At 39.7% G+C, this 27,489-nt stretch overlaps 1 protein-coding gene across 1 annotated transcript in view; it reads right to left on the bottom strand.

The window, feature by feature from the left end:
- LOC149162929 (UDP-glucuronic acid decarboxylase 4-like) overlaps positions 1 to 17,425 on the bottom strand; it is a 46,310-nt gene extending 28,885 nt beyond the window's left edge. The window contains exons 1-2 of the mRNA XM_089435311.1: positions 16,925 to 17,425; positions 15,692 to 16,379 (exon numbers count right to left, since the gene is read on the bottom strand). Of these exons, the coding sequence (XP_089291437.1) occupies positions 15,692 to 16,379; positions 16,925 to 17,232 (996 nt within the window). The 5' untranslated portion in view covers positions 17,233 to 17,425. The remainder of the gene's footprint in view (positions 1 to 15,691; positions 16,380 to 16,924) is intronic.
- Positions 17,426 to 27,489: the final 10,064 nt, after the last annotated feature.

Raw genomic sequence — 27,489 nt, 5'->3', positions numbered from 1 at the left:
GGTCGTTCGCCACCTCCTCGTGGCATGACATGAGCCCATCGCGTGGCCCTCGTCTCACGTGGCCTGGGTGCATCCAAAGCCATGTCTTGCAACTGCAGTGCCGGCACCCGCTCCAGCATGAGTGGGACTAAGATCGATCTATAACCAAACTGTTTCGTCTCTCCTCGACGACAGTTGATCAGTTGCCTCTTCATGCTTGCCGTTACTGCCTCTGCCCAGTTAAACATGGTGGGATTTAGACATTCGAGGGCCAGTCGGAGATGGGTCTTCAAGCCTCATGTTGGGCTTGGGAGCCCACTACTCGTGTCACCATGAAGAGCATAGCACGAAGGATTATGTCCTCCACCGTTGGGATTGCCACCTTCCCACTCCTTGACTTGCGTGCCTGTGGGCACACTTGAGCCATCAGCATATCTAAGGTATCACCCCCGGGTCGCTGCCCCTCCAGAATGGGCCTCTCACCTCGACGAGACAGCCCAGTCAAAAAATAGATGTCTGTAGAATCGAACTCGATATCCCGGCCTCGGATGATAAATTTCCCATCTGTGGGATTCCAGGCCCTGATCAGTAGCTCCAATAGGTCAGGTTGTGCCCATAAGCGTGGAGTTAGGAAAAATTTGAGTAATCCACATCCCCGCAATGCGTTTCGGCACCCCGCATCGGCAAAAGCCTCTATATCATTGTTATCATGCACGCATTCTTGCCAGACAAACACCATTATGACCCTGCATGACGAAAAATTCCATTAGCGCCTTGTTTACAAAGTTTTAAACGTGAATTTTATTAAAAAATTGTCGCACGGCATCATCGCGTCTGTTTCTAAAACAAACGCGATGATAATGGGCGCCTGTGTTATTTTTCTCGAGTCATTGCGGAAGTACATCACTTTTCCGCGATGATCCGGGCCTGGTCTGCGTAAATTTTTATCGGTCATCGTGGACCTGATAGCAAAACCGGTGCTGACCGAGAGCCGAATGCAGATTAAAAATCCGCCCAAATTCACACATCCCACCATCAAATGTAGCAAAAAAGACATTAAATCAGAGCGCAGGGCAATGTGTGTCTACCTGGAACTGGTTTCGAGACGAATGATGCACATACGGGGCCGAATTTCGTTCGCCAACCTCAATGCTCCAAGTTGCTCCACAGTGGTTGAATGGTAACAATGGTAAAAAATTATGGTTTAACCTCCCTATTCATGGTAATTTTGTGAAATTAAATATTACATTTCATAAATGTGGGTTTTTCTCATGGTTTTTGCTATATGCATGGTCACAATATGGTTTTTAACTATGTCCTTATACACATTGTTCATATTATCTTGGACGGGTTTACGTGTGCAGTGTTCTTTGTGCAGGGTCTCAGATAGTGGAATTACGACAGTTTTATATGCACTTGATCCCGAAAAGTCGTCTTTAAGCTCTTTTCCAACTTGAAACATGAAAAGATGGCCAAGTTTCCCTCTTGACTCGTTAAAAGAAACGAGAGGCGATCACCTTTAAGCTCTTTTTTCGACCGTTTAAACATAAAAAGATCGCTGGTTTTTTGTCGTTTCAGGCTCGTTATTGGTTACGAAATGACGTGCTTCTGACCGATTTTTTACTTTTTTGGGTCGAAGTTACTACTTACAAAAAGTACTCCTCGATCATAACGGTTAGGCGGTTCTCTCGAGTATTGTTTTATACTTTTTCGGGCTCGAGAGACACAACTCTACGAAAAAGGACCCCCCTGGAGTTTTCTTTTCCGTGTCTTTTTCAAACTCTCTAAACATGAAAAAGACTCCAAGTTTCACCTATGTCGAACTCGTTAAACCCTGACGACATTGGACTCGTCACCATGACGAGACTCGAGCTTCTCCTTCCTAGGGCTCGTTAAACTATTACTAGGATGGACTCGACAACAGGTTTATCATTGATTGTCTATGGCAGCTAGTCACTCTTGAACATCGACACTTTTGCTTCTTGTCAGGTTGGGACATCCATTCATCGTCATTTGGCCTTCCGCGGGTTTGGGTTATCATTCTAGCCTCATTTCATGTGATTCATGCCGTCTCCTTCATGCCTCTGATCCATCGGTGCCTGAATGCTGCCACACCCCCTTCCGGAGTTGTGTCGCCGATATGTTCAAGAGTATAATCCCTCTGTAGTTTACACCCTCGCCTTCTCCTCTGGTACTCTGCTCCACCATCTACCACTTGTTCCTTATCTTGTGTCATTGATGGGGGAAACATTATGGCCCTCCTGCGACGGGTCGTCTCCTGTCGACATCAGCTCATTATCCAGGAGATTGACCTAGAGATCCCCTTTGGTACCTTAGAGCTTGCATGCCTCAATGGAAAGTTCTTCGCACCTGACGGTCGACTTTCATCATTGGTCATCGATTGGGTGATTCCACGAGTGTTCGACTTCAGCTCCTTTTTCACACTTAGTGGATTGTGCTAGATAGTACTTTGAGAGCCATCGGCATTATTGGTGGTTTCTCTCGCGCTTGTTAATGGTTTTCATCATTGACCGATAATCAAGCGATATTCTATCATGCTCGACCTCAACACCTCTATTCGCATGTTAGGATTTGTACTATGATCGGATGGGTTCAAGACCCCAAACTCAGCTTACACATGTTCGGGCTGCGTGGATTGGTTTTATGATTACATGACTCATTTATGGATGGCTGCGACCATACCTGAGTCTTCATGGATGGCTGCAACCATACCTTTATTATCATCATGGTCTCATTAGCTGGGTGGCTGCATCCATACCACAGACCTATTTCGTATGTCTTTTGGATGGCTGCGCCCATGCCTAGACTACATGTAATTCATTATCAGAGATATCAGTTGTACTTGCAGGTTCTTCCAGATGGTGTTCTAGTTCAGTCAGTTTCGTAAAGCATTTCACCCCTCCCACTCTCTCGGGCTTCATACTTTAGGGGGCATCTGTTACACAGTAATTTGTCACTGCCTTCATCCCAGTCTTCCTACTGTGTCATGAGTCCAAAATCATTCATGCTCATGCTCTCTGATGTTGCCAAATGACCCACTTTGCCAAATTTTCTGCATCATCGCGTCTGTTTTCCAAATAAACGCGCTGATGAGCGCTCCAAAATAGACCATATGCGCTGCAATCGTGGAAGTACACGTGATTCCCGCAATGGTCGAAATTCATGTGCCAGCGCAACTGTTGCTTGTATTTTCCCGCGATGACATGACCTTCTCCGTTATGTAGTAGCGATGTCAGCGCGTCAGACCAGTTATGTACCTGCGATGATCCAGTTTGGGCGAGTTTGTTCTAACAGTCGGCCTTCCAGATAACTCCAGACCTGGTTGTTGGCCTTGTTTATGTCGCCCTCCCTTCTCTGGCATGGCTATTCCGTCATTTGTGCTACCTTCCTTGGAGATAAGCTCAGCTTCCCACCATTCATGGAGACTCCTTCTCCTATTTAAGCTTTCACCATTGCTATGGGCTACTAGTTTTGGAATTCTTAGTCTTTGGAGTGTTGCTGATAGTATTGTGAGCTTGATAGGTAGCTGGTGTGACAAGTGTGGGATAGTTTGAGAGCTTGAGGAAGGTTGTGAAGTGCCTTTGATCTTGTGTGAAACTTGTGAGTGAGAGAGACTTGTATTGGGAGATCCATCTTCAAGGGTGAATGCTTGAGGAACGTGCTGGCTGGACCCTCCTGAGAAGGCTTGTGACGTCAAGACCTCGGTTGTAAGCTTACTCTATTTCATATTTAATACAATCAATGATGTTTTCCTATATCTCGTATGCAATGTACTAGATAGCTCATGATTTCTTGACTTTATGGGTAAATAGTTATGTGTTGTATCCGGTTATGTGCTTTGTTGTATTTCCTTACTTTGTTTCAGGTTGATTACTCATTAGGAGAAGAAAGCGGAAGCTGGAGCAGCTCAACGGAACTTCATCGACCACCGGTTGAGGTAGGCCTCTAACTTGAACTATTTAAGGAGAATTTTTGTTGGTTTGTCCTTGTTTGTGACTAGACCCACTCTAGGGCTAGAGGGGTTGCCTCTGTCCGCAGAGGGAACTCTTTCCTGCTTCACAGGCCAACATATTCTATATTAACTTTAAATTATTTTCGGGCGGACAACCCTTTGACCTGACTCATTAAAGTTCGTGCTCCGTGCACTTCGCGGAGCTTTTACAATATCAATACCCAAAATTGTGGGCTTTAAGCCCCAAAACCATTACGCGGGGGATCCGCTTCCCAACACATGTTTATCATATTAGATTGTAATATCAACAATAAATTAAATCACCATAATATAATTAATATTATTGATATTTTTAATTAAAATTAATTATCTATCTATTCATTTTTGTTTTTATTATCTATATATATATATATATATATCCGCTTGACACATAGACAAATCATACATCACCTTCATATTACATTAGCGCTTTTAAAATGCTGTGATGTTTTTCCTAATTTATTTCATAAGTTTATATTAAATTAGAATTATTTGTAATTTGATATGAGCCTTTTACGATGTCAAATTGGACTTGTCTTGACCAAGGAAGAGGATCAAGTATGATTTGAAAAGAGAAAGCACTAAGAAATGGAAAGTTGATCCTTTGAACAAAAGAGCTATTCAAGATGAACAAGAGAGGAGAGAAGTAGAAGAAGAGGAGAAGAGGAAACAAGATGAGTTTATTAGAAAGAAACATAAAGAAGAATAGGAAAGGAGAAGAATAGAAGAGGAACAACAAAGGCAGTCTCAAGAGGAAGAAACAACACAGAGAGTGGAGGAAGAACAATTGAATTAGGAGATAGAAGAAGAGTTGGAGGAAGAGGATATCATCCAAACTATGAATGATGAAGCAGGTTCTCCACAAGAACCCCTACTCACAAGTGGTCATATTCCATTTAGAGAAATGGGAACCACACCTCAACCTGAGAATATATTCATGGATGTGTGCAATGCCAAGTTTAATCAACAAAAGAAGAGGATCGTGCAAAAAAGACAAAGATACTTTTTAAATGATCCTACAGAGAAGGTGATAACTGCTAATACCAGAAGCAATCCCAGAGTAACCATGGCGACAAATGTTGCTTTTTCCACAATAACAAAAGACACCTCAACCTGAGAATATATTCATGGATGTGTGCAATGCCAAGTTTAATCAACAAAAGAAGAGGATCGTGCAAAAAAGACAAAGATACTTTTTAAATGATCCTACAGAGAAGGTGATAACTGCTAATACCAGAAGCAATCCCAGAGTAACCATGGCGACAAATGTTGCTTTTCCACAATAACGAAAGACAACTCTGAATATTTGTTGAATGAGAATTCTAGATTAAGGAGAGAAATTATTGCAGTGAAGCAACAGGAGGAAAACCTTGCGACAAAGAATCAACAATTATCTTCACACAACTACAACACCGCAGAATGACATTCATCCATGCAGGTGGAACCAAGTCCAATGGAGGACACCATGGCACAATTATACAATGAAATGATAGTTCTACAACAAGTGGTGGCTCATCTTGTTGGAATTCATAAGAAAGCACAAGAAGTGGTAAAATTCCCAAAAGTGGCAAACATTGCGATTAACCAACTTCAGGAGTGGGCTTCCAAGTATCCAAATGCTCCACAACATTTGGAAAGAAGACAAGATTGTCGCTTAGATAGACAAATTTCAATTGAGACTCCACCATCGGAACTACATGCATCTTGGAGAGCAATCGATTATGTCTATTGCTTCTTATAATCGATTGCACAATGCTTTTGAGTCTCTAGGACAGAAACATGGGATGCCCTCAATAGGATCGCTTGAAGAAATCATAAGCAGTGAAATCATTATCTAGGAGACAAGGAAATACATAAAACAAATCAAGCAAGCATTGAAACATGAAGGATTGGAGATAACCAGAGAAATGATTATACAATATGCCATCGCGCCAGTCGAATCTCACATGAAACTTTCATGGCTATGGAATAATGTACAGTTAAGGTCCAAAACCATATTGATGGAGGCACTAGAGGTGAAGATGCATTACGCAGGGGACTTTTTAGTTCAGGTCAAAGTCATCTCAACGGAGTCTAGAGCATGGCACACATACATAAAAAATGAGCTCCATGAGAAAGCAAAATATTTGTCAATTTGATAAGACTTTGTCCTATTATCAGTTTTGTCTTATATAGTTATTGTCTCATATGTAATTTGTCTTTTGTAATAAATGGTATGTAATGAATTCCAAGTGGAATGTGGATGCCACATATGGAATGTAAAGAGTCGTGTATATAATATGAAAAGTTGTAGGAGTCGATGAGTCATGAGGAAGCTCACAGGTCATTGTCATTAGTTATAAATAAATCCTCATAACACAAGCTAAGGGCTTGGATTCATGGAGTGTTTCCTTGGCTTCTCTTGTCGTATATAGCAAATAGATCATTCTTTGGAGAAGCAAGTTGTGGCTTCATGTTCCACTACTAGATCTACTGTTTCATCTATGCAAAAATGTACTTGGGATCTTTCATTCATAATTAGAAGCTCTATGAGCCGACACATCTTCATACATGTATCATAGATATAGTAGGAATATTGTTGTTATGTTTGTGGTATATGTTGCTTTAATTACATACTAAGTTTAATGAAATAATTTGTTGCTTACCTATGGTTATCATTGAGTAAGTGATATTATGCTTCGATGATTGTTGCTTATTATGTGGATTAATCTGCAAGTAACCAGAGGCTCGTTTTCCCTTAATTGTGAAAGTTCCCCCAAAGCCTACATACTTGCTACCCAAAGAGGTGTTGTGATCTCTTGTGTGTGTGTAACCAAGGCATATCTTTGAAACCTTCCCAACAGTTCCTAGACCGTATAGCCAAATGTGACTCCTACACCAAATGGAGTGAGGTATAATTGGAAATTCACATCGGGGAGATCCCCTTACATGTTGGCAACATCCAACTCTGTTAACAGATCCAAACAATGATTTGTTGTATTTGGAAACATCAAATAAGAGCATGAAGTTGTGGAATATGCTAGAGTCCAAGTGTATCGAGACTATCGAAACCCACACAGATTCCATCAATATTGTCATTGTTTTAGTAATTTAATTTTAAATTAGTGATGTGTATAGATCCTTGTACAGAAGTTCATTGTGTGGAAGAGCTTCACACAATATTTTTGGTAGTGACCACCACCAATGTTTCGCATAATCAACTTTTTGTAGGAACCACACCAAACTTCCGCTCCACTCAATAACCTTCCACACAACACTAATCTAAATTAAATACTTGATATACATAAAGCATATTATGCCGATAGAATTAGCTCCCGGGAAGTTTCCTGGAGTTGTTCACAATTCTGATTTATTGAATGTAGAGAGCTTGGTATAGTTTGGATGTGAATTTTCTTCTAGACGCATGACAAACTCACCTTACATATAAATAATTATAATTTGGAGCAACCTTTGCAGTCGATTGTCTCATTTGTTCCATTATCCAATAACTTTTACACGTATTCCTTCAAATCCATGCAAAATACTATAAATGTGAAAGAACAATTTAACTTGGTTCAAAATCGTATACTATAAATAGATACCAGAAAGCTCGTTCATGACAGTGTAATAAAAACCCCATATTTTTGTTAACGTGACATTCTCCGAGGCACGCATCGAGTTTTACAAAACTTCCCATGTGGAAAGTACCACTTCACTTTTAGATATATTCTAATCTTGCATGGGCTTCAAATTCTAGAGATTATGGTGTTGGAAGAAAGAATAATCATATATAACATAATTTCATGTTAAATATGTTACTAAATAAAAACGTAAGAATGTTTCGAGAGAAAAATAAAAGTGAATTGAAGAAACAAATAATGGTAGTTTGGGTTTTTGGATGCGAAGTTGAAAATTGAATCATTTGAGTATAGTTTTATGTCGACCTACGTTCAATTCTTACTCACAGAATGGTTTGTAGCCTCAAAATTATACCAATGGACAAGTATTTTTCTTTAACTCTTAATGGAATAAATTATATTCGCATTTTCAACGCAAAGCTATGATGACATGAAAGGCAAGTTTTTAATTTTATATATCCTGCCATAACGATCCGAGAAGTATAGTAAGATTGCTTCCGCACAATCATCTTGTTAATCTACATTGACATGGGAAAAAAGATAAAAATCAGACTTGAATTGAAAAAGGAGGAGTTACAGCTCACAGGTGAGTACTGCATCTCGAGACTGCACTCAAACAAAGAGAACTCTCTCCGTACACTCTACATTCATCAAATGAGCAATTACATCATTAAGTACATTACTAGAGATCAGGAAGTTGCAACCAAACTCCTAAACTCTAGGAACAAATCCTAAACTAAGGAGATACGTTACAACTTGTGTAACCATTTCTCCATTAATACAAAATAATATTAATTATTTTCAACTCCCCCCCTTAATGGAGAAAGGATTATCCTGAACTCCTAGCATCCCTCTAAATAATTCAAACTTTACATACCCAAGAGGCTTAGTAAAAATATCAACCATGTTATCACAAGTTTTACAATATTCAACACATATCTCTTTTGATTGTAGTTTCTCTCGATGAAACAGAGCTACAATGCTCTACTTTTTGCTGCTCCATGCTATGACCCTGGATCCAATGCTGAATAAGTAACCTGTGATAGATCTTTGATCATCCAAGTTACCTGCCCAATCAGAATCTGAAAAACCTGCTAGAATAACATCAGAAGTGTCAGTGTACAAAATGCCATAATTACTAGTACCACTAAGATACCTCAACACACTTTTTGCTGTGACCCAGTGACTTTTGAGTGGTTTTGACATGAACTGGCTCAACACACTAACAGAATATGCCAAATCTGGTCTAGTTGTAGTCAGATATATCAAATTGCCAACTAGTTGTCTGTACATGGTTGCATCCACCTCTTTAGTACCGTCGTCACTGTTCAACTTTAAGTTCTGTTGTAATGGTGTTGTTACTGATCTGCACTGCTCCATTCTGAACCTTTCCAGCAAGATTTTGGCATACTTCCCTTGAGTAAGAAAGGTTTGTCCAGAGTCTTTCCATCTCATACACTTGTGACATCTGATTTCTTTGATTAGATTGTTAGCATTCCCTGTTATGATCATATCATCTACATACAAAGAAATCAAAATAATTTGCCTCTGTTTATTAAACTTGGTATACATATTTGGATCATTCAAGCTCCTATGAAAGCCATGCTGTACAAAAAATGAGTCAATTTTCTCATACCACGACCTGGGTGCCTATTTTAAACCATAAAGTACCTTTTTCAATTTACACACAAGATGTTCCTGCCCCTTTTTCACAAAACCTTCAGGCTGTACTAAATAAATTTCTTCCTTCAAGTCACCATTCAGAAATGCAGACTTAACATCTAGCTGGTGTAGTTGCCATTTGTGTTTTGTTGCTAAGGAAATTAACATTCTAATGGTGTTTAATTTCGCTATAGGAGCAAAGGTGTCATCGAAATCTATTCCCTCTTGCTGTGAGTAACCCTTTGCTACCAATCTAGCTTTAAGTTTCTCTATACTCCCATCTGCATTTATTTTTGGTTTATACAGCCATTTGCATCCTATGGGGGTTTTACCTTCAGGAAATTCAACCAAATCCCAAGTATTGTTTCTATTTATTGATTCTATTTCCTCATACATTGCAGCCCTCCATGCATCAGATTTACTTGCTTCCTCATAATTTGCAGGTTCTACAATGTTTAAAAACTTTGACATTAATGCATAGTCTTTTAATTTAGAAGGTAATCGAGTATTCCTATGTTATGAAACCAGCTTAAGAAAAGATAGAAAAGATAGATCAACGCCTTAGAATTCAGCCTCTTCGAGGGGGAAACCTCCTTTACATTACATGAATGAACAATTCTTGGATGATTCAAATGACAAAACCTCCTTTCTATATATAGGAGTCTAAGGAGTCACAATATAATCCAGCCGACCTAACAATAATAATATAAAGCCACAAAAATAACAATAGAGGGATTCTATGGGGCACAAAAATAACAACATGGGGGTAATAGGGGCACAACAATATAAATAAGGGGTATAACTACAATAGTAATGGGGTAATCACCAGTATTATAGGGACCCAACATGCCCCTCTCCTTCAAAAAAGTGTTGTCCTCAACGCTTGAGTAGTTATCGATACTTCTACATAAAATTCTCATCCTCCCATGTGGAATCTTCAGCGGATAAGTTCTTCCACTTGATAAGATACTCTGAAATTGATCGATTTCGTAGCTGTCGAGTTCTTGTTTCTGTGACTGCTTCCGGTTCCAATATAATTTTTCCTTCCTCGTCAAGTTCTCGCAATATTGTTTGAACTGGGAGCTTGTCGCCTATAACCTTCTTTAAACATGAAACATGGAAAACTGGGTGCAATCGAGAAGCTGCAGGAAGCTCCAATTTGTATGCCATAGTACCAATCTTTTGCAACACCTTGTACGGACCATAATACTTTGGTGATAATTTATTATCCTTCTTAGCTTGCTTTAGGGACATTTGCTTATATGGTTGTAGCCGTAGGAATACCCAATCACCTACATCAAAACTTCTTTCACTGTGATGTTGATCTGCCTGTTGTTTCATTCTATTTTGTGCCAACACGAGGTTATCCTTTAAGAGTTGGAGGACTTGTTGTTGATGTTCGATGTGATGTTCCACTGCCTGAACCTTAGAATTTTCTCTTAAATATGATGTGATGGATGGTGGTTGATACCCATAAAGTGCCATAAATGGGGTCATTTTTGTTGTTGTATGGAAGGAAGTGTTATACCACCATTCAGCCAGAGGCAACCATTTGACCCATTGTGTCTGTTTATCAGATACAAAGCAACGAAGATATCCTTCCAAACATTTGTTTACTATCTCAGTTTGCCCATCAGATTGAGGATGATAAGATGAGCTATGAGCTAACTGAGTACCAAGACAAGAAAATAATTCTGTCCAAAAATTTCCAGTGAAAATGGGATCTCTGTCACTTACAATAATCTTTGGGTTTCCATGTAGCTTTTGAATTGTTTCCATAAATGCAGTAGAAACTGTACTGGCTTTAAATGGATGTGATAATGCACAAAAGTGTGCATACTTGGTAAGTCTGTCAACTACCACCATGATGACACTCTTTCCCTCAGACTTGGGTAAACCTGTGATAAAATCCATTGAAACCTCCTCCCAACGTTGGCTTGGAATGGATAAAGGTTGTAATAGACCCGGTGTCTTAATTGTTTCAACTTTATTTTGTTGGCAAACCAAACATTCCGCCACAAACTTTTGAATATCTGATTTAAGGCCATCCCAAAAAAATTCCTTCTTAACCCTGTGGTAAGTTTTTAAAAATCCTGAGTGCCCTCCTAAGGGAGAAGTGTGCAATTCCATAAGAATCTTTTGTTTTAGCTGGGAATTCTTACAGAGGTATAAGCGATCTTTGTACCATAACGAATCATTTTACCAGCTAAATGTATCAGACGTACTGGAATCTTGTTGTAGCTTTCGAATAAGTGCCCACACTTCTTCATCATTCTTCCATTCCTCCCTTGCTTCGTTTATCCAATCTGGTTGGATAATAGAAATGGTGCACAACAATGCTTCCACATCCTCATCCTTTCTTGAGAGTGCATCTGCCACCACATTTTGCTTCCCTTTTTTGTAGATGATTTCAAAGTCATAACCCAACATCTTTGTGACCCACTTTTGTTGCTCTTCAGAGGATAATCTTTGTTCTAAAAAGTATTTAAGGCTATCATGATCCATTTTTACCTTGAAGTGTCTTCCCATTAGGTAGGGTCGCCATTTCTTAAGTGCATGGAGTATTGCCAACATTTCCTTCTCATAAATAGCTTTGCTTAAAAACTTTCCCTTGATTGGACGACTTTCAAAAGCAATGGGTCTTTCATCTTGCATTAGAACAGCACCAATTCCATTTCCTGAAGCATCACATTCCACAATAAAGGTTTTTGTGAAGTCCGGTGTAGCTAAGACCGGTGCTTGGCACATTGCCTCTTTAAGATGTTCAAAGGCCTTTGTTGCTTCCGAAGTCCATGAAAATGCATCTTTCTTCAATAATGTTGTTAGAGGTGCTGCTATTCTCCCATAATTCTTAACAAACTTGCGATAATACCCTGTCAACCCAAGAAATCCTCGCAGATGCTTTATGGATGTGGGGATTTTCCATTCCTTAATGGCTTTAATTTTGCTAGGGTCTACCTTAACTCCTTCATGAGATACAATATGACCCAAATATTCCACCTCCTGGACTCCAAAGAAACATTTGGATCTTTTTGCATATAATTGTTTCTCCTCCAATAGTTGTAGCACCTTGTCAACATGTTCAACATGATCCTTCCAAGACTTGTTGTAGATTAGTATATCATCAAAAAATACTAACACAAATTTTCTAAGGAATGGTTTGAAAATTGAATTCATCAAACCTTGAAATGTTGAAGGTGCATTGGTAAGGCCAAAAGGCATGACCAAAAATTCATAATGACCCTCATGAGTTCTAAATGCTGTTTTCAGAATGTCTTCAATCTTCATTCTGATTTGATGATATCCTGAACGAAGATCCAACTTGGTGAAGTAAATTGATCCATGCAATTCATCCAGTAATTCATCAATGACAGGAATGGGGAACTTATCTTTAATAGTGAGCTTGTTGAGCTCCCTATAATCCGGACACATGCGCCATGATCCATCCTTCTTGTGCACCAATACTACTGGAGCAGAGAAAGAACTTTGACTTGGTTGAATTATACCAGCCTCTAGCATTTCTGCAACCATACGTTCAATTTCACTTTTTTGGACATAAGGATATCTGTACGGCCTGATGTTTGGAGGAACACTTCCTGGAATCAGATGAATAGCATGATCATGATCACGCATAGGTGGGAGACCTTTGGGAGTCTCAAATACCTTGGAATGATTGTCCAGGACTTTTTGGAGATCTGGAGAAATAGATGATTCCAATGTGGAAACATCTAGCGAACATAATTGTGCAATTACACCTCTTTGCTCCTTTTTTAGAAGCTTTGTCATACCATTAGAGCTGATTATCTTTCTTGGTTTCCCTGCAATACCCCTTAATTCAACTTCCTTTCCTTCCGTAGAAAATTTGATGAAAAGTTCTTGAAAATTAAAAGCTATTGTACCCAAGGATTGTAGCCATTGGACTCCTAGTACAACATCAGCACCTCCCATTGGAATGGAAAGCATTGGGCTAGTCAATACATATTCTCCCATGGATAGCTTGATATTATGGCACCTTCCAGAGCAATTTATTGTTCCTCCATTTGCAATCATCACTTGACACTCTGGTGCTGGATATAGGAAGCAATTCAATTCTTTTGCTACCCTACAATGAATAAAATTGTGGGTGCTTCCTGAATCAATCAACACTATTACCTTTTTCTTCTTGATTTGTCCTTCTATCTTGATGGTTTGAGGAGTGGTAATTCCTGCCAATGCATTACAAGATATGGTCGGATTTATTTGTTCTTCATCTAGGCTTTGTTCCTGGAATATATCTTCTTCTTTTGACCTTTCTTGCTCCTTTTCTTCTTCCTCTTCACAATCTATGTAGAATAATTTCTTCTCAGCACACTTATGACCTTTAGTGTATTTGCTATCACAACTGTAACAAAGCCCTTTTGCTCTTTTTTCTCCAATTGTTGTGGTGTCAACCTTATAGGTTGTGGAAGACTAGGGGCAACAACACTTCCGTCTTTATAGTTGTGAGTGGTATGCTTCCTGGTTGCCATAATTTTGCTTTCCATTTTTCTTGCTAACCTGAATGCCTTCTCTAATGAATCAGGTTCCCAAAGGCGAACATCATGTTGGATATTATCCTTTAAAGACCCTATGAACACATCAATCCTATGCTCCTCTGGAATATCTTTTACCCTTATGTTCAATTTTTGGAACTCCTCAATGTGCTCCATTACTGAACCCTTTTGTTTGAGACTTATCAATTGGCTAAAAAAAGTGTTGCTTTTTGTATCTTCATAATGTGCTATCAATTCTTCCGTAAAAATTGCCCAAGTGATAAATTTTTTACGAGAACAAAGCCATTGATACCATACAAACTGATTTGGTTCCAAATATACAGTTGCCATACGTACCTTTTGTGTGTTTTGCACATTATTGAGATCGAAGAACTGCTCCATCTGTAATATCCATGTGACGGGATCCTTGCCATCAAACTTCCTCATATCGAATTTTGGAATATGGTGGGTCTTCGATCCAACATTAGAGTCTATGGAATCATGATTAACATTACTTTTGTTCACATCATGAGTTTCCTTTACAACCTTTTCACCATTAGTAAGTATTTCTTGTAGAAAATTTGTCAAATCTGTCTTCAAATCTGCCATGTCTCTCTTCAAATATGTCTTCGAATCATCCATCTTAGCTTCCATGCCCTTTATCTTAGATTCCACACCATTTATCTTAGATTCCACGCCATTTATCTTAGATTCCACGCGATTTATCTTAGCTTCTGTTAGTTTTTGTGAGCGTGACATTTGTTGCACTTGTTCTTGTAATATTGATATATCATGTAGCATTTCTTCCTCCTCTTCATGAGTCATGCTAGAGCTTTCAGGTTCCTTACTAGGTGTTTGCATTTTCTTTCCTCGGGGCATCAGTTACTGATAATAATGCTTTACTATGCCCTTTGAATTCCGTTAAACCAAGCTTATGCAAAAATTTAAAAAAAACCTACACACATTTTTTCACTTTATAGAAGCCTGATATTGAATCTGATGTATCTCTGTAATTTCGGATCATCCAGTTCTGAAATTGTGATCTGTAGTATCCTTTTGTGTCCTCTTTCCAATGCCACAAGTCTGACCCAAATTGGATTCTCCAAGGAAGAGTTATGTAAAATATCCCACATTGACTTGCTTCTAGACTAGTTCAGTAGAGCGAACTTGTACGACGTGCCATGAGTCACTGTTTCAACCTTTGGATCTGAAACATGAACAAAAGAAAATACAGTCCGTTCTCTTTCTGTAACTTCTTACGAAATTTCAATCCGATCCCTAGAGAGAAAGTTATGACGATTTTCCCCAGGTCACCTATTTTGAATGTAATTCAGGAGTCTGCAAAAAGACCAAATTCCTCAGATCATATCTCCACAAATATTGCACCAAAAGCTTTGAAATTTGGACCCAAGGTTCAGCACGATTTATTCTCAAATGGGTTTTTTTTGCGACTTCTGAAACATCACAGAAAAAAAGTTATAGCGAAAATTCCACGATGACCTGTTTGGAGCAGCGAAACCCTAGAATCCAAAGCTCTGATACCAAATGTTATGAAACTAGCTCAAGAAAAGATAGAAAAGATAGATCAACGCCTTAGAATTCAGCCTCTTCGAGGGGGAAACCTCCTTTACATTACATGAATGAACAATTCTTGGATGATTCAAATGACAAAACCTCCTTTCTATATATAGGAGTCTAAGGAGTCACAATATAATCCAGCTGACCTAACAATAATAATATAAAGCCACAAAAATAACAATAGAGGGATTCTATGGGGCACAGAAATAACAACATGGGGGTAATAGGGGCACAACAATATAAATAAGGGGTATAACTACAATAGTAATGGGGTAATCACTAGTATTATAGGGACCCAACATCCTACTTGATCTCCTTGGTAGGGGACTTACCTCAAATCTGTCTATTTTAGCCTTTTCTGGGCTTGCATTATTGATTACATTTCCTGTTACTTCTTCTTCTTGTTTCTGGTCCTGCTCTTCATCTTCCTTACTGTTTTCTTCCATTAGAAATGGAATGTGCCAATCACTGTTAGAGTCATCCTTTCCTTCTTCAACCTGATCTAGTTCTAACATTGTAAATTCCCCAGGATTCCCAAGATTGAAAGGACCAACATGTTCGCCCTCCATAAATCGCATAAGGTCTTCAACCAGATCAGAAACAAACTGGAAGCTCTGTGTCTGTTTCCCATTTCCAAAGACTGTCAAAGGCTCCTTGCGCAAAGCCTGAGCAACAAAATTACTTACAACCCGACCATGATCACGGCACATTCGCGGACCGTATGTATTGAAGATTTGAGCAATCCGAACCTCAACATTTGCTCCCCTGTGATAATCCATAGTCAGAGTTTCGGTTGTTCTCTTACCCTCATCATAGCAACTGCGGACTTCGATGGGATTAACATTGCCCCAGTAAGCTTCAGTTTGAGGATGTTTAAGAGGATCTCCATAAACCTCACTAGTACTTGTAAGCAGAAAACGTGCCCCAACACGCTTGGCAAGTCTGGATATGTTCAAGATTCCCACATCATTGGTTTTGATAGTCTTCACAGGATTGTGTTTGTAATGCACAGGGGAAGCGCTAATTTATCAGAATATATAAATCCACTATATAGATAGGTAGATCTCGATCCTGTTTATGAGAAGGAAAATGACAACGAATCGGATCTAGTCCGATTTTTTTTATCTTCTTTTATGGGCGAACGACGGGAATTGAACCCGCGCGTGGTGGATTCACAATCCACTGCCTTGGTCCACTTGGCTACGTCCGCAAATCCGAAACAAGCTACTCCTGAGAGGAATAAATGAATTCCAAATACTTTTGGCAAATCTAAACAACGTTTTCCCGTACGTTCATCACAGAATATGTCCAGGATCGATCGAGATTGATCCGATACCAGATGATCAAACCTATAAACTATTTTTATTTTTTTTTATCGCTAGTTCTTCGAAAAATTCGAGAGTTCTCTCGAATATCATATGTTCCAAGCAATCCATGACCAATTAAATCATCGTAACGAAGTTTATCCCTCCCTATTAGGCAGAATGCCTTCCGCCGTGGGTTATCAGCCAACTCTTAGCACGGAAATGGGTTCTTTGCAAGAGAGAATTACTTCCACAAAAAAGGGGCAAGCCAAATGGTAGATTTGATCAACCTCCAACAATAAGGGTTCCACAACATCATGCCTTATCCGTTCAAACCTCGAATTGCCAAAATGATGCAAAACATTCTCCTTCCTTCCTGTGAAGAAATTGTCGACAACAATAACACTGTCACCTCTTGCCATGAGCCTGTCAAGTAGATGACTGCCAACAAAGCCAGCTCCACCCGTCACGACAACTCGTAGGGACTTTCTCTTCAAACCTAGGGGCACTTTAGCCCCCGAATTCACCATCGAACCTGAATGATACTGAGCAAACCGAGAAATAGGCATCTCATAAACAACCCGATGAGGTTTGTCGGGCACAAACCTTCCATTTTCATTAACATTAGAAGCCAAAAAACCAGGCTGAAGGATAAAGAAAGTCGATGCGATGGCGATTCCTATCAAAATAAACAGCAGCCGCTGCTCCCTGAGCAAATAATCTACTGGCCTGATAATAGACCACGTCTTTTCTGGCTTAAGAGAGTACTCATCACTGTTATTCATATTGGACTGATAAAATTTCTGATCCTCTGATGAATAAGTCTTCAATGAGCACCATCGGGCAAGTCCAATCTGCTGCCACCAAACAGATCAAGAACTCCAATGCACCACCACCGGGCAAATCTGATCTGCTACCACCGAGCAGATTAGGAACTCCAATGCGCCACCACCGGGCAAGTCCGATCTGCTGTGACCGAACAGAACAGGAACTCCAATGCGCCACCACCGGGCAAGTCCGATCTGCTGCCACCGAACAGATCAGGAACTCCAATGCACCACCACCGGGCAAATCCGATCTGCTACCACTGAACAGATCAGGAACTCCAATGCGCCACCACCGGGCAAGTCCGATCTGCTGCCACCGAACAGATCAGGAACTCCAATGCGCCACCACCGGGCAAGTCCGATCTGCTGCCACCGAGTAGATCAGGAACTCCAATGCACCACCATCGGGCAAGTCCGATCTGCTACCACCGAACAGATCAAAAATTTCAAAGTGCCACCACCGGGCAAGGTCGATCTGCAAAAATTGCAGATTTTCCACAGAGAAAGAGGCTGGCACTTCTCGACAGCGAAATACCCGCGCTGAAAACAAAATCGATGCGTCTCCCGAAATTGGCGCAATTAAGGCTTGATTTTCCGCGCCAATAGCACTTTCTGGCGCGCTGGCGCTACTATCTCTCTCAAAACCGCGCCAAATGGCACGACTGTTCCTTAATAAAACACGCCAACACTTCGTTCCGCTCAAAAATGGCGCGACTGTTCGAGACGAAACTGCACCAACCCTATTTTCCGCTCAGAGATGATCAGTCATCTGAGACCTGTCTTCAGGTGTTACTGCAGTCCACCTGATTCTACGAATGCTTTTGTACACTCCACCGCCACTACAGTTCTATAATCAATGATGCATCCTGAAAAAATAAAATTAAGGCTATCCCTACTCTGTGCTCCGATACCAAGATAAAAATCAGACTTGAATTGAAAAAGAAGGAATTACAGCTCACAGGTGAGTACTGCACCTGGAGACTGCACTCAAACAAAGAGAACTCTCTCCGTACACTCTACATTCATCAAATGAGCAATTACATCATTAAGTACATTACTAGAGATCAGGAAGTTGCAACCAAACTCCTAATACAAAATAATATTAATTATTTTCAACTAAAAAGATTATATAACCATGTGACATGCGTATGTTAAGTGCATGCTTATTTGTTTGAAAAAATATTGGGAGACAAGTGACAGGAAAAAAAAATATAAGAGGGAGGGAGGGAGACTAAGTCGAAGAACAACAAAATAAAAACATAGCATAAATACTTTCTTTGGTTTTGGAAATACAAGATGTGACCTCAAAGCCCACTACAAAGATATTAGATAAGAGTGCCAGTGTTGTGACGATCTTGAAGAATTTCTTTTAGTGGAGGAATTGTAGAAATTAGGATGTATATTTGCAAGTGCTCATGAAATTTTAATCAAGATCATAAGACATAAACCTACTTTACTGCTTTGCAGACATTAATTCACAACTTAGAACAAAAATCTCAGACATACAAGAAGAAATATCACACATGAAGCAAGTATTTTTATCTAGGGAATAGAGATGTATTACAATTGCTTTGCTCAACTGAGCACACTCTACAAGTGCATAGCCTATTTCTCTGCTCACTAAAGGCCTCTGACCCGAACTTAGTCAAATTTTGCCTCTGCTTGAGCTTCTATTTTATTGCGTTGTTCCTTGAGGAATTACGCCCTTATTATTTAGGAAATTCCTCAAATTGAATTGCACAATTCCTTATGTTGATCATCTAACTGCATGCAACACCTGTATACTCAAGACTAGTCTACAATGTAGAAATTCCTTGTAGATTCAAATTGCTTATGTAATATGCAAAAACAAAAAACTTGAATCTTCTCTACTTATTAGCAAAATCTAAGGTACTCTAGGGAAGTCCTGTATAAATTTGTTGCATGATCTTCAAGGCTCCATGGTGCAAATGACCAAGTCTCATATGTCATAATCCACCAATCTCTCGTCTTTGCAAACTTCTCTGCTTTTGTGCTCAAAGAAGCATAGTCTTCTACATCCAATTTGCAGAGGTTCTTCACCCAAACCCCAATCCACTTCACTTGTCCCATGGTGATATGTCTAAGGAAAGCCTTTCCTTTGCTAAATATCACATCGTTGCCACGGTCTTCCAACATTAAAACTGAAACTAAATTCTTTGTCAGACCCGAAGCATACATGACATCTTTTAATGTGAAAGGAGAACCAAACTCCCTCTGAAAAGTAACTATACCAATACCTGTCACACTATACCTTCCATCATCTCCCATCTCGATGTGCATCTGAAGGTCTTTCTTCTCCAAGTCATTGAAAAATTCTTTGTTTCCCATCATATGGAATGAGGCTCCACTATCCTGATACGACACACTACCCATCAACAATGTCACCATGCATGCGATGAGTGTAAAATCCAACTCGAATTATGAAGCTAGAGCTTCACTTGCCGCTCCTCTTGAGGGATTTTTGACTACCTTCTTGTGCAGACAATTCGTGGCATAATGTCCCAACTCATGACAGTGAAAATATTTAATCTTCGAGAAGTCTTTCTTCTTACTCACCTGACCAGAATATCCTTTGGATTTGGATTTCTCCCCTTTCCCTTTTTTTCCTTTCCAGCCAAGCCATAGTTCTCCTCATCATCATGCTTGGATGAAGTTCCATCTCTGGTGTTCTGCCTTATCTTTTCTTGCACCAAGTCAGATAACAATCACTCCTAATTTGGTAGCTTCTCCCTCCCATTTACCGAATCTTGGTAGCTTTACCAACTCTTGGGAAGGCCTAGAAGTGCTAGGCTTACCAAATCATCTTAAAAAACTATAATACCAACACTCCAAAGTTCATCCCGATATTGGGTGAACCTGCTCAAGTATTGTGGTATTGTGTCGCCCTTCTCCATCTTGATCTTCTGAAGCTTGTCCTTCAGTGCCAACTTCCTATGGTCATCGTTGTTCTGAAACAAGTCTATCAAAACTTTCCACATCACATATGCGGTATCCTTCCCGTGGATATTCGAGACAATATGATCTCAAACTCCTTCTAGTATGATCCTCCTCTTCTTTTCCACACATTTCTTCCACTCTGCCAGATCTTGAGCATTAGTTGTTGGAAGCTTAGAAATATCATTGTTTATGAATTCCTTCAGCTTGTTATTTCCCAATACTGTCTCCATCAATTCCTTCCAAGCAATATAATTTGAGCTACCCTCAAGGAAATACCCGATTCTCAATCCATAAAACGACATCCTGTTGAATCTGAAGAATGATATTACAAATTCGATTTACCTGCAAAGACAAACTCAAATTTTTTTCTTCTACTGTGATTCCTTCTCTAATACCATGTATAAATTCCTTGTATATTCAAACTACTTATGTAATATGCTAAAACAAAAGACTTTAATCTACTCTACTCATTAGCAGAAACAATTAATCAATCGAGAAATCACAACATGAACATCAAACAAGATTTAATCACATATGCTCATAGATTTATTTAAGGGGAAAGCTTTCTTCTCAAAACCCCTTCCTATTTGTATTGCATTAGATCATAAAAATAGAGAAGAAATATAATGCTTGTTCAAGCCTGAATAATCTCTGCACAAGTATAATCTATCTCACTGCTTCACAAGATGGCTCTAGCCAATACTTAGCCGATGTTGCTGCCTACCAAGCTCCTATTTCCTTGCATAGTTTCCTTGGGAATTATCCCCCTATTAATTAGGGAAATTCCCAATTAGATTTGTGCAATCCCTATAGGCCCTTCTTTGATTGCATGCACCACTAGTATAACTTGGAAAACTATACAATTGATAGTACACTTCCCTTGAACTCCAATCTCAACTGGGTAACTCAAATTTCATGCATGCGTGAGTTAATTATGTTTGATTTGTCAGCTAACTAGTTGAACACATGAAGTTGCACCCCATTGCTAGACCTCCTACTAGTTCCTCCAAAAATTGGAACTAGTTTAACTGACTTTAACTCAGTTTCACTGAATTAAACTATTACAACTCAAATTAAACTCAACCTAGGCTCCTAAAATTTATGAACCACTATACATGACTCAAGTTAGTCCCTCAACTCAAATTAGTTGAGCCAACTAAGTGAATTTAACTTAGTTAACACATTATTGTGGTCTGATAATGTGGAATTACAATTTTCTCCTAATTTAATTCAAGGGAAAATTAAATCAGGATTTTCTTGTTGCCATTTTCAACATACAACTGATGTTACACTGCCTTGGAATATCCGCCTCAACTGGGTAACTTTAATTCTCTGCATACACTAGTTATTTTTGGATGATTGATTAGTTAATTGGATGATCATTGAGTTTGACTTAATTCCCACTGCACAACTTGACCCTCCACTAGTTCCTCCGAAAGTTGGAACTAGTTTAACTGAAAACAACTTGAGATAACTGACCTTGATTGTTATAAATTAGTAATCACGCACGCAAAAATGAACTCTAAATCCTCCAACTTGAATTTATTGAGTAAACTGGGTGACACAAGCCATGTCACACAAGTTAACATGATCCAAGCTGTCTGTTGATGTGGAAATTCAAATTTTGTCAATTTAATCAAGGCAAAACCAAATTGAGAATTTCTTGCTGCATTTTTCAACACTCCCTATCAGTAAGAAAGGGATTATCAACCACCCCTATCCTTCACCTATGGAACTCAAACTTCCCTCTTGATAAAGCCTTTTTCAAAATGTCAGCATCTTGTTCCTCTGTTAGAATGTACTGCAACAAGATTATTTGCCTTTGCACACAATCCTGCAAATGGTGACACGAGATATCTGTATGCTTGGATCAGTCGTGAAAACAAGATTTTTTAGAGAGCTTGATGCAACTCTAATTATCATAGTAGATCATAGTTGGATCCATAATCTGACCAAACAATCCTACAAGTACCTTTCTCATCAAGATGCTTGACTGACAGCCATGTATTATGATTCTGCTGAGCTAAGTGCCACATATATTTTCTTCCTACTATACCAAGAAACCACTGAGGACCCAACACTGAAAATTCCACCTGATGTACTCTTTTGTTCTGATGGAATCCCCACCCAATCTGCATCTATGAAGCCACATAATTTCACTGCCTATGTCCATCTGTGCCATAGTCCAAATTGGGTAGTTCATTTGAGGTATCGTAGAACAGGCTTAGCTTCCTTCCAAAATCATTTGGTTGGCCTAACCATAGCTTGGCTCAGCTGGCTGATTGCATAACACATATCCGGTCATGTGTTCACAAGATAAATTAGTGAACCCACCAACTGTCGGTAAACATTACCATGCCCTTCCTTACCTGAAGTGACATCCTCTTTCCTCCAGTTGGTCACTAGAGGTGTCTCCATGGGTTTGAAACTATCCATACAAAACCTCTGAATTACCTCGTTGGCATACTTTCCCTGAGAGACAAACAGTTCCCCATTGCCTTGCCATACTTCCAATATGAGGAAGTAGTGCATGAGACCCATGTCTTTCATTTCAAACTCTCTTGCAAGGTCCTCCTTTCAAGATTTGATCAGTTGCTCATCCCCAGTTAAAATCAAATCATCAACATATAAGACAATAATAAAAAAATTACCTTCTACTAAAATGTGTTAGAGGTTTACATCTGCTTTAATTTTGGTGAAGTCCAAATCGGTGAGATAGTTATCGATCCGGGTGTACCAAGCACAAGGTGCTTGCTTGAGACCGTACAATGCTTTCTTGAGTCTGCATACATGAGACTCTCGATCAAAAGTCTCAAAGCCTTCTCTTTGCTCAATATACAACAACTCCTCAATAACTCCATTGAGGAATGTTGTTTTTACATCCACCTGGTGGATCTTCCACTCCATGTGTGCAACCAAAACGAGAATTGATCTGATGGAACAGTACCTTGCTACAGAAGCAAAGGTCTCCTCATAATCAATTCCCTCAACTTGAGAGTATCCCTTGGACACAAATGTGGCCTTGTACTTTTACATGTTTCCTTCTATTGCATGCTTTACCTTGAAGATCCATCTTGAACCCACAACTAATTTATCTGCTGGTCTTGGGACCACTTCCCAAACACTATTCTTTATAATGGATTCGTATTCCTCCACCATTGCATCAACCCATACATATTTCTCTACTACTCCATTAAAAGAGGATGGCTCAGTTTCTACAAGATCAACCATTAGAGCCGATGTAGCTAGTGTACCAATCTGGTGACCTTCTTTGCCTATGCAGAATTAAAGGAGCACCCACATTCTCCCTCACATCCTACACAAGTCTATCAGCTTCCTTCGTCCTTTTCTTGCCTTCTCTGGTTGGTTCTTCTTGAGTGGTTGTCTCCACTCTATGCTCCTCAATTTGTGGTTGCTCCACAACTTCCTGAGGCTCTTCCTTTGGAGCTAAAATATCCTCTTCTGGTGGGATCTGAAGCTCCCTCTCAAGAGAGCACCACATTGCTTTATCTTCATCAAACTTTACATCCCTTCGCACAACTTTCATTCTGAGGGATGACAAGTACACACGGTAGTTGTGGGGAGTTTATGTGTAACCCACAAATACCCCCAATTCTGTTGTCAACTCTAGCTTCTTCCTTGATTCTTTGGAGACATGGCAGTAAATAGAGGCTCCAAAAATCCTGAAGTGTGACACATTCGACTTTCTCCCTGAAAAAGCCTCCTCCGATGTAATCATGCCCATAATTCGATGAGGACTCTGGTTCTACAAATAGCCTGTTGTGTTGCGTGCCTCAACCCACAAATGCAAAGGTAGGCCTTGGACATGTAACATCACCCTCGTTTCTCCCACAATGCTATGTTTATTTCTCTCAGCCACCCCATTCTACTATGGGTTGTCGGGTGTTGTTAACTCTCATCGAATGCTTTCTTTTGCACATGGAATTTTAAATTCTTTCGACACGTGCTCACCTCCATTATCACCCCTGAGAGCCTTCACCTTCTTGCATGTTTCTTTCTCAAGCAGTGCCTTGAATTTTACAAAATTAGAGAATGTCTCATTTGTCTTTCACGTGAAGAAGATCCAGTACTTCTGTCAGAAGTCATCAATAAAAATGAAAAATTATTTGTGCCTGGCAGTGGAGGATATCGAGAAAGGTCCACAAACATCAGAGTGGATCCATTCCAAGTCTGCATGTGCTTTGTTGTCCTGATCATGGAATGTGGATTTTGTGTACTTCCCTAAAGTACATCCTTTGCATACATCTTGCTGCTCAAGTGCTCCTTTAGGGAGGCTTGTGGTTCTCTGTTGCATGATCTTCAAAGCACCATGATGCAAATGGCCAATTCTTCTATGTGAAAGTACACTGACATCGCGACTCTGCAACTTTTTTGCCTTTCTTCTCAATGCAACACAATCCTACACATTTAGCTTGTATAGATTCTACACACCAACTTCGATCTGCTTCACCTATCCCGTGGTCATGTGTCTCAAGAATTCATTTCCTTTGCTAAAGACCACATCATAACCAAGGTCTTCGAAAATTGCAACAAAGATGAGATTTTTCTTTAGGCCTAGAATAAACATGGCATCCTTAAGCCTGAGGGGGGAGCATGACTCCCTCTGAAAGGTGACTGTACCAATCCCAGTGGCATTATACCTTCCATAATCCCCCATATCGACGTGCATCTACAAATAGTTTTCTTCCAGGTCACTGGAAAGGTATTTACACCCTGTCATGTGGAACGATGCACCTGATTCCAAGTACCACACGCTCCCCATCACTGTGTTGCCCATGCATTAAATGAGGGTAAAGTCAAGCTTGAACTATGAAGCCAAAGCTTCCCCTGCTACTCCTCTTGAGGTCTTCTTGTTTGTCTTCTTCCGTCAACACTTCGTGGCATAGTTCCCAAATTCATGAAAATGGAAGCATTTAAATTTTGACAAATATTTCTTCTTGCCCCCTTGATTGGATTCTGGTTTGGATTGGGATTTCTTCCATTTTCCCTTCTTTTCTTTTCCATCCAATGCAAATTTTTCTTCGTTTTTGCCCTTGGATGAAGTCCCATCTCTGGTATTCCACCTTATTTCCTCCTGTACCAAATCAGACCAGAAGCACTCCCAATACAGTAGTTTCTCCCTCCCGTTCACAGAATCTTGATAGCTACGCCATCTCTTGGGAAGGCCCAAAAGGGCTAGGCTTATTAAGTCATCTTTAGGGACAGTAACACCGACCCGCCCAATTCATCACAACATTATGTGAACCTACTTAGATACTGCGGTACAGTGTCATTCTTTTGCATCTTGATACTTTGAAGTTTATTCTTGGCATCACCTTCATGTGGTCACTACTATTCTTGAACAATTATGTCAGTGCTTTCCAAATCGCGAATGAAATTTATTTTCCGTGGATATTCGAGACACTATGATCTCATACTCCCTTCAATATTATTCTCCTCACTTTGGCTACATCTTTCTTCCACTGTGCAAGGTCCTGGACATCAGCTAGTGGTGGTCTTGGAATAACTGGCTTGACATATTCAAGCAATCCATTGTCATCCAATATTGCCTCCATGTGGTCCTTCCATGAAAAAAAACTTGAGTTTCCTTCCAAGGCATACTGTAGCCTTAGTCCATGGAAGGCCATCTTCTCAGCTTTGAAGAAATCCTGCTACACTGATCTTCAAGTTCGAACCTCTGAGAAACAACTTTGAATATCCTACCCTAATGTGAATCCATCTTTTATACCATGTAGAAATTAGGCTATAGATTTGCAGTTGCTCATGAAATTTTAATCAAGATCATAAGACACAAACCTACTCTACTGATTTGCAGACATTAATTGACAACTTAGAACATAAATCTCAGACATGCAAGAAGAAATACCACACATGCAACAAGTATTTTTATCGGGGGAAAGGAATCTTCTAAAAAACCCAATGCTTGCTTGCAGTATTAAAATGAATAGAGATGTATTACAATTGCTTTGCTCAACTGAGCACACCCTACCAGTGCATAACCTATCTCTCTACACACTAAAGGCCTCTAACCCAGACTTAGTCAAATTTTGCCTCTGCTTGAACTCCTATTTCCTTGCAATGTTCCTTGAGGAATTAGGCCCCTATTATTTAGGAAATTCTTGAAATTGAATTTCACAATTCCTTAAGTTGATCATCTGATTGCTTGCAACAACTGTACACTCAAGACTAGTTTATAACTGATGTTGCACTGCCTTGGAATCTCCACCTCAACTGGGTAACTCAAATTCTTTGCATGGACTAGCTATTTTGGGCTAATTCATCAGTTAACTGGATGATCATTGAGTTTGATTGAAGTCCCACTGCACAACTTGACCCTCCACTAGTTCCTCCAATAGTTGGAACTAGTTTAACTGAAAACAATCTGAGATAAATGACCTTGATTACTACAAATTAACAATCACACATGTAGAACTGATCTCTAACTCCTCCAACTTGAATTTACTAAGTAATCTGGGTGACACAAGCCATGCCACACAAGTTGACAACTTCCAAGTTGTCTACTGATGTGGAAATTCAAATTTTCTCAATTTAATCAAGGCAAAATCAAATTGAGAATTTCTTGCTGCATTTTTAATTAGGAATGCGAAGCAGCTGACAACATTTTCTACCTGATCTTCTGCTATCGGATAAGACACAAGATCATTAAGTTCAATTAGTTGAAAGAAAGATTTTCGACATTACAAGGAGAGTGGTCCTATCATCCATTTGAACATGTTGATACAAATTCTAGTATTGAATCCACCAGGTACCATTGCCGCCTTCGATCTCAGGATATGCCATATGAGCCACCATCAGCCATTCGAGCTACCACTATATGTATGTGATAGATGTGTTGCCTTAGTGATGCGATACCTTAGCTATGAATGCGATGCGATGCTTCAAATTTTAGATGCAAATCCAATCATTGCAATGACACAAGCCACTGGTGTGTGTAAACAAGAGATACCATAACATAATGTATGCAAGCTTCAAAATCCTCATAAATATATGAACCGAGCC

This window comes from Pinus tabuliformis, chromosome 5_2 (genome assembly GCF_031772625.1).
Source record: "Pinus tabuliformis cultivar Carrire ecotype Pingquan chromosome 5_2, CPIR1, whole genome shotgun sequence".
In the NCBI taxonomy this organism is placed as follows: Eukaryota; Viridiplantae; Streptophyta; class Pinopsida; order Pinales; family Pinaceae; genus Pinus; species Pinus tabuliformis.
This window is presented reverse-complemented; position numbering and strand designations above follow the sequence as displayed.